The following is an 8,651-nucleotide window of genomic DNA, read 5'->3' as shown; positions in this document are numbered from 1 at the left end:
TAATGGCAACTATCATGAATTCAAATAAAAGCAGCAGATGGATATCAAATCAAGAAATTCATGATTTTGTTCCCTAATATTATCTGCAAGCGTTGGGAGATAGATATTTTGGATATATCCTATAAATAGGAGAACAGAGAGAGAGCAGAGGTTTTTTTTTTTTTTTTTTTTAGATCGTTTTCATCCTTCGGAGAGTTTTTCAAGTATTTTGAAGAGAAGACCAAAGTGGTGACAGAATTCTTGTTCTTTGATTCAAGATGCTAGGTTTGATTTATATTTTTATTTCTTATTATACTATGTTCTAATTTTCTTTTGTTAGGGCTACGATGTAGCCTAACCATGATGACGTGAATTTCATGATTTTTATGTTTTACAATTGATTTCATTCATGTGAGTTATATATTATTGTGCTTAATGCTTTTGAGTGACTAACCACCATTTGAATGATTTGATGTGCATGTTTGAGACTGAGAAGTGATAATATGCAATTACTCATTATAATGTATAACCATGAATTAAACGTGGATAGAGATATATCGCATTATTTGTGTAGCTTTCGATGATAAAGTGATCCAAAAGACTGATTGTAAGCTAGAAATATTCATAGTTTTTAATGCATTTATGCTTATTTTAATTCACATAGAGATATAGTGGATTAATAAGCTGGGTAGGTTTGCCATACCTAGAGATAGATAGTAAATAGATTAGAAAATTCCGCTATCACATGTTTGATATCGTTCTTGTATTCACAATAATATGAAATTCATATCTAGTGGTTATGGTGAAATCGGATGCTTTAACATATTTATCTAATCGATTTACTGCATTTAGTCTACAAATTTCGTTTTTAATTTATTTTTAATTATATTTTGATCTGTTAGAAATTTTTTAGAATTAGTCTATTTTAGTATTTAATTGGTTTATTAATCATCGATCTCCGTGGGATGATACTTTTTCTTATCATTATATTAATTGTTCGATACGTGCACTTGCGTTTAGAATTTTGCGAACATGAACTTAACAATGCCACTCCAAAAAGATACAGAATAAGACTAAAGTATTATGGAGGAAATAATAATCATCTAAAGGACAAAGGTGAAACTAAAGAGAGGGACTTCAACTTTCAAGAATGCAAAACCAAATGAGCTGCTGGTGCTGCTGCTTCTTCTTCTTCAATTCAATTATGTCTTACTAAGGAGTCTTTGTTGAAGGTGCTTGGGTCCTCCTGGTTGATCCAACCGTACTTCTCCATGAAAGGGTTGACCGTGTTCTTTGATGGGCAGCTCTCAATGCAGTCCTCCCAAACATTGGCCTTGCCTTTCTCATTTCCCAAGTCCCTGAACACCTCCCACACGCAACTGTTGCACTTGAAGCCAGCACCGAAGCTGATCATGAACACCCTGTCACCTCTCTTGAGCCTCCTCTTTGCCTCCATGTATGCCAGCACATACCACAGGCTGCTCGCAGACGTGTTCCCGAAGCGGTGCAGTGTCATCCTCGCGGGCTCAAGGTCGTGCTCGCTCAGCTGGAGGTTCGCCCCAATCCCATCGATCACCGCCTTCCCGCCTGTGTGGATGCAGAAGTGGTCCACCCCAGTCCTGAAGTCAAGCACAGGCCTCGGCCCGGCCAGTTTCGCTGAGCCCCGCCTCATTTTCCGGACTAGAGTCATCACCCCATAGCGGAGCAGTTCTCTGGCTGGCAAGATCTTGGGGGCGATCACCTTCATATTGTCGATGAACGCCCGGGTGGCTGCCTTTGGTAGGCTCTTGCCGAGGTGGAAGCCAGGCAGGCCCTGGTCGTCCTCTTTCTGGAGGCAGCATCCATAGGACTCGTCCCGCGCCCCGTGGTGGGTTCGAACCAGGCACTTTAGTTTGAACATGGCGCGACTCTTCAAGGCCCGATTGTTGGTCAGCAGCATGGCACACCCACCCGACCGGAACAGGCAGTTAGCCAGGATCATGGACCGGTCGTTGCCCGAGTACCAGTTCGAGCTCAGTGACTCCGAGGTCACAAGGAGGGCGTTCGCATTCTTGTAGGACTTGAAGATATTCCTCACGATGTCCATCGATATGAGGCTCGCGCTGCACCCCATCCCAGTGAGGTTGAACACCTTCACGTCGTGCCTCAGCTTGTAGTGGTTGATGATCCGGGCAGATAGGGACGGGATGCAAGCGAGCATTGAGACGTTCACAACGAGCACGTCGATCTGCAAAGGAGCAATTCCTGACCTGTCCAGGAGCTTCTGGATGCTGTCGTGGAAGAACTCGTCCATCTCGACAAGCCCATCTGCTAATGCGGGATTGTCCTCGCGGCCAGCGAAGACCATCCTCGGGCCATAGGTCTGCTCTCCGATGCCGGAGTTGACAATGGCCTTAAGCAGGAACTTGCACTCCAAGAGACCAAGACTCTTGGTCCTCTTCATAAGTTCTCCACAAAACCCAGTGCCAAGCATCCTGTCATCTGTTGGCTTGTAGCACTGGTAGTCCAAGATGTAACAGTGCTTGTCTCTCCTCTCATCAATCCTTTTCCATATGATGAAAAGGAGGTACAAGATGGATGAAGCATACATTATCATGATAAGCTCCATGAGTGTGTGTTTGTGTGCGCGCACGACAGAGAGGGGCCAAAAGGGATGATTCTAGGGAATTATTCGAATGTGTTAATGAATCACTTTAGGGGATGGGAGCAGCACAGCTAGGCAGTATAAGCTTTTGGAAGATCTCAAGTATCAAATGAAGCACACAGATGAAAAGAGGAGGGAATACGATGAGTCGGACATGAAAATATGCTAAAACACACTCGCTCACTTTGCTTTTAAGTTCGCCCCTCACCCTCCCCCACACCCAACACTCAACTTTCAATAAGAAATGCTTAGACAAAGCCAGCCCTTAATTGGCATTGTGAGGAACAGTTATTTATATACAAGTCCCATAAACATCGTGCACCTCCCCTGGAAATTATTGATACCCGTTTTTGCGGAGGGGTTGGTAGCTCTAATGCGCACTGCTCGTCCATGGAAAAGTCTTTGCTAATTCGAAGTGAATTGAATCTGAACCCCACGAGGCAAGTGTACTTCCAACTTGAGGGAGAGATTCAAAATGAAAAAATATCTCAGGGCCTCAAAATAAAGAGACGCCTTTATAGTTCACAGCTAGGAGCTTATTTGACGGTGGTTACCGGCATTTAAGAATGACGCAGGCGGTAGATAGAATCGCCTATACGAACTATACGGCATATTTGTATTTTGCAGGAATGAGCGAGTCGCAAAGTGATGTGTTTGAGTGAATGTTGCGGCCGTACCGAGTGACAGCAGGGAATCAAAGATGACACACCAAGTTGTAGATTCAACTTCAAATAGAGAAATATCTTATTATACGATACATCTGATTTTCATCAGACTGCGACTTGCAGTGCTTGTGTTTACTGGGGCATGTGATGCAGCTTACGAAGCGAAAAATCGTCAGGGTAAAATAACGTTTCTTGGAAAGAATGACTTGGCTTAAGTGCCCGCAAGAATATACTGGAGTTTCGTGCAGGCTCTCACTTCGTGCAAGGATTCTGCAAACCGGCGCGCTGCGATCGCGGCATCAACTTCAATCTGTCCGCGAGACAAAGCAAAGAAACGCAAGACAATTACAAAGACTGGTATACGAGAACTTATGCGACAACGGACCATTTATGGTTTCTGCATACTAGTCTTCCGAGGTTATATACGGCTGATCATCCTACATAAGCTTTCGGTCTACTGAGTCTTTGTTGCTGTGTCGTTAGCATTACAACAAAATCACGAAACTGCAAGTCTTTCTTGGAAAAGGACAAGGACATGGGATTGGGAAAGGCATTCAAAGGAGCTACAGCCTGCTGGAGAATACCGCCTCAAAGGTAGGCAAAAGTACACGTTATGCACCTCTGATCGATCCCCACACGCTTAACTTAGGCTCTACACGTTCATGGGCTCGTATGCAATAATTTGCGAATTCCCTCAATTATTGTTTCAAGAATGTACGTGCTCTTATAAAGAGAAAACGCATGCACAAGAAAAAAAATATTTATGCACTGCGGGTCATATTTGACACCTTTCCACTAGGAAGCAGTGTCGAGATGCATGCATACTGAAGTCCTAACAAAAGTGATCTCTAAACTTTGGCCAACTTCCTAATTTTAAATTATTCAATGTGGTCTCTGAATTTTAACCTAATGTGTAATGTTATTCATAAACTTTTAATTTAGATTTAATACTATAAAAACCCCAAATTGATATACGCGTGATTAATTTACGTCAAAATAATTTTTTGACCATGAAAAATCCCAAATTGATATATAAGTGGCAAATGTATTTCAAATGATCACAAAAAATCCAAACCAGTACACTTGTAACAAATATACCTCAAATAATTACAAAAAAAATCCAAACCGATATACTTATGACAAATTTACCATAAATAGTTTGTTGAACCGCCAAAAATCCCAAAATAATATATTTGTGACGAATATACCCTCTATTAAATTTGATCAATACAACAAAAAATCATAAAAATTACACAAATGTGACATATGAAGAGTAAAATGCAAAACTGATATATTAGTCAACTGTCAAATATCATCAAACTTAATAATTTGATAATAAAATTTAACAGAAACTAATAGAGGGTAAATTTGTCATAAGTGTACTAGTTCGGGGTAGATTTGTCAAAGACATATTAATTTTGGATTTTTTGTGGTCAAAAAATTAGTTTAGGGTAAATTTGTCATATGTATACCGGTTTGGAGTTTTTCAGGGAATTAGCTCTTTAATTTATTCAATGTGGTTCCTGAACTTTTGATAAAATATTCAATCTAGTCTGTAACTTTATGGAAATATCCAATGTCATTCTTCTATTAGTTCAAGTTTAGGAAAAATATTGACAATTTTACTCCATGGACTAAATTGAACATGTGTAAAAAAATTTAGGGACTACATTGAATAAACTAAAAGTTTATAGACAACATTGTACATTGAACTAAAGTACATGCATCATATCGAATAAATAAAAAGTTCAGAGATCACATTACATATTAACCTAAAGTTTGTGAAGTATTTTCTCTCATTTTCCTCAACAAAATCTACGGTCCAGTGATTCTTATGCAACATAAATATAAAATAACTGTTTGTTCGATCTTATAAATTTTTTAAAGTTACCTTTTTGGTCTTGTATTGTTGCCCCCATTGATAAATTTCTTGTACTCCGTCCCTGCCTTTCAATTAAGCGATGAGAAAACTATTTTATATTTGACACGTTTGTTTTTGGAGAAAATTAATAATTTGGAATACATTTTTCTAAAAAATGATTGCTTATATTGCTTAGAAAATTAATGGACAAAAGACATTCTTATCATCAACAAAAATGTTTAGGGACAGTTTGTTATTGATAATGAAAATATCATATGTTGACCATTTTTTTCTAAGTCATAGATATAATTAACTTTAGAAAAATATTTTTCAAATCACTCATTTTTAGCAACACACTCGATCAGTTTTCAGGAAAAAGATTCGATGACCTTCACCTAGGGAATCCCCGAGAGCTCCAATGAGTTATGGGCTTATTTGGGTGCAATAAGTACTTCGTACCACATCAATTTCTTGCCGTTAGATTTTTTTTTAATAAAATTCACAAAAAGTCAAAGTTTTAATGGAGATAGGCCACCCTTGATCCATAAAGTTGGGCTAGCAATTTGTAACTCCGTGTCATATCCAATGAATGCAACTGTATCCGTGACAAGACATTATGACATGGTATGACATCTCGTGTAACATGTTTGCTATATTTAAAGAAGTTCTCAAATATAAATATGTTAATATATTTTGATGTAACATTTTCTATTTTAATGGATTGTCTAACGTGTTATAAATGGATGAAATGATCAATCCATACACGTCACATTTATCGTTCTCGAATAAGATTGATCGCTTGCTTAGAAGACTAACATGATTAAGTCAAGCTTGAACTTGAGGAACATGTCCTGGAAGTTATTAGTCGCGCCTTGACAAATGAACCGATTAGAGCACTACAAAGAGATCATTTGAATGTAGCTGGGTAAGAAATTTTCATAAGAGTAGCAATTTTATTTCTACTTATGTTCTATAAGTTCAATTGATTTGGAAAAAAAATTTAATAGTCTATTCTATTACACCTTGGGTTTTCTTGATTGCTTTACTCCTTGTCCCTACTAAAAGGTGACTGGTTTGCTCCACCACGTCAACTAACATATGGACATGATCCAGATGATATTAGATATGGTTGTTATTAGTTAAAGACATCTCAACCTTAAAATTTCAACTTGCTAGGACATTTTTCCGAATTTATGCTTGTTATTTGAACCATGTATGTACATGCACGCGTGCAAACACGAGTAAGGTTAATAATGGCTTTGTTTATAGATGTGTGCATTGTACATCCTCCTAATAGCTCAAATCCCGACTCAGATTTAGCATTATACCCTCGCCAAGTTTCAATTTTCCTGCAGCATGTGCTTTTATGACTATAGATGTGCTTTTGGGCAGTTGAGTCCATCGAGTGCTTTTATATACAAGCTAAAGCTCGAACTCAAAGATCGAGCACGAGTTTGATAATAGGCTTGGAGACTCAATCACCTGGAAACGCATACGATTCAACTGCCCAAATCTATCTCCAAAACTTTATGAATACCGCATCATGTGAAAAATCAACCATTTGGCAGTGGTAACCACTCATATTATACCCACTTTGAGTCAACATTTACAAAGTTCATAGCCTATCAGTTTAATGTCAAATTACTCAACTGGGCTCAAGCTAAACAAGGAACGTAACAATCAATGCGTCGACTCACAGCATTAAACGCGGATCGGCTTGGATGTACCAGCAGTTCCTTTCAATCACCCAGACCACGGGTAAACGTGAGCAAGTAATCCAGTCCCAGCATAGGAAAGCTCAACGAGATGGACGAGAAGGACGTGAGTTCAGGGCCATCACTGATTCATCGTTCACGAAGTGTTTCAGACAAAAATAGAAGAAAAGAAGATGGTTCGTCTGCCTCTTCTTAAGTTTCAGTTCATACAAAATCAGACGATGAGCTGGCTGCGAAGAGAAACGAAGGCACATGTGATTGGGCAGATTTTACGGATTTTGATGAATTTATGGACAGTGAGGACCGCATTTAACGAGGATACAGTTGAAGCATTCAAGTTAGGTTGGTAATAAATAAAAAAAAAAAAAACCTTAAAAATCGAGGACGGACCTGGGTTCAAACTGAGACCTGAGGCTCCACTGGTCTCTGGTTTCCCGTCACGTCACGGACTCGATCAATCGGTCCTAAAAACGAGTGAAATTGAATGCCGCGATGCCTCCCCTTCCTTTCCCTCTTTCTCTTGAGTCGTTGTCGTTCACTTTAATCAGTTCCTCCTTGTCATCAGTTTTCGAAGATTGCCCAGCTGTTTTTTTTTTTTTTGTCAAAAGGATGAAATTTATTTATCATATAAGCGGAAACCCGCTTTGGCCCGCTACCGGGGCATCGAAACATATAAGAGCCCAAAGGCTTGAAGGAGGCGAGGCCCACCAATTCGGAGGAAGGGGACTTCAGGCGTTGATTTCGTGCGGCCCAGTCCGCTACCTGGTTTGTTGAGCGAGGACAAAACGCGAGGCCCACTCGCAGCATCTGCTGGAGAAGAAGACGACACATCCTTGCCGCCCCACGTGCGTTAACTTGAGTTTCCCGTTCGTGCTTCAAGCTGGAGAACACGCTTTTGTTGTCAGTTTCCAAGATAACTTCACAGTAGTCTCTCTCTTTCATAAACTTTAGGGCTTCGAGGACTGCTAGGGTTTCAGCTTGTGCGCTTGATTCCGCCCAAATGTTCTTCGAGAATCCATCTAATAGGGTGCCGGAGGAGTCCCGCACAACACAAGCCACGGCTCCCTTCGTTGATCCTTCCCCGAGCGATCCGTCAACGTTCAGTTTGAGGCATCCGGGCTTCGGTGCTTGCCAGGTGGGTTGGATCTCCGGTTCTTCGGTTTTCTTTGCGAGTTCATCTCCAGATTCCCACTGTTGGTAGCTGATTTGCTGAGATTTTGCTAGATCTATCACTTTGCAAGCCTCTGTGTTGGTTCCTCGAAAGATGAAATCATTTCGGCTCTTCCATACCTGCCATAGGAGGGTGCCGATTGTCTCTAGAGAGGGGAGGTGCGAATCTTTGCTTGTAAAATTTGTAAGCCATTCATCCATGCGTCTGACTTTATGTGCGTTGGTTTGCTGTGTTATTTCCAGGCGATTCCACACCCCTGCAACCCAAGGACAGAGGAGAAGAGTATGTTCGGTCGTCTCCACCGTGGCTCTACATAAGTCACATAGCGGGTCAAGTGAGATTCTTCTTTTCCATAGATTCTCCTTAGTTGGTAGAGCGTTTTGACAAGCCCGCCATATGAAAAACTTCACTTTTGGGTTGATTTTCATGTGCCAAATTGCATGCCATAATGCTGATGGGGTTTGGTATGATGAGAAAGGGTGCTGATTGGCTGTGTTTTTTGTGATGTTGTCTCTCAGTAAGTTGTACCCGTTCTTAATTGTGAATGACCCATGTTGTGTGCTCGTCCATACCAGTTCATCATTAAAAAAAGAACCATTGATTGGTGTTGCAAGAA

General features: G+C 40.4%; 1 protein-coding gene and 1 long non-coding RNA gene across 2 annotated transcripts; one reads left to right on the top strand and one right to left on the bottom strand.

Annotated features, from left to right (window-relative positions):
• Positions 1-998: 998 nt before the first annotated feature.
• Positions 999-3,111, bottom strand: LOC104422531 (3-ketoacyl-CoA synthase 12). Its single transcript, XM_010034875.3, has one exon. It carries the CDS (start codon positions 2,585-2,587, stop codon positions 1,178-1,180), a length of 1,410 nt encoding a protein of 469 aa, XP_010033177.2. The 5' UTR covers positions 2,588-3,111; the 3' UTR covers positions 999-1,177.
• A 4,609-nt stretch (positions 3,112-7,720) lies between these two features.
• Positions 7,721-8,651, top strand: LOC104422530. Its single transcript, XR_721217.3, has 3 exons — positions 7,721-7,999; positions 8,089-8,193; positions 8,278-8,651. It is a non-coding gene; the product is annotated as an uncharacterized LOC104422530 (long non-coding RNA).

The sequence above is a fragment of the Eucalyptus grandis genome, chromosome 10, assembly GCF_016545825.1.
Source record: "Eucalyptus grandis isolate ANBG69807.140 chromosome 10, ASM1654582v1, whole genome shotgun sequence".
NCBI classification, from domain to species: Eukaryota; Viridiplantae; Streptophyta; class Magnoliopsida; order Myrtales; family Myrtaceae; genus Eucalyptus; species Eucalyptus grandis.
Note: the sequence above shows the minus strand (reverse complement) of the source record. Positions and strands in the feature narration are given on the sequence as shown.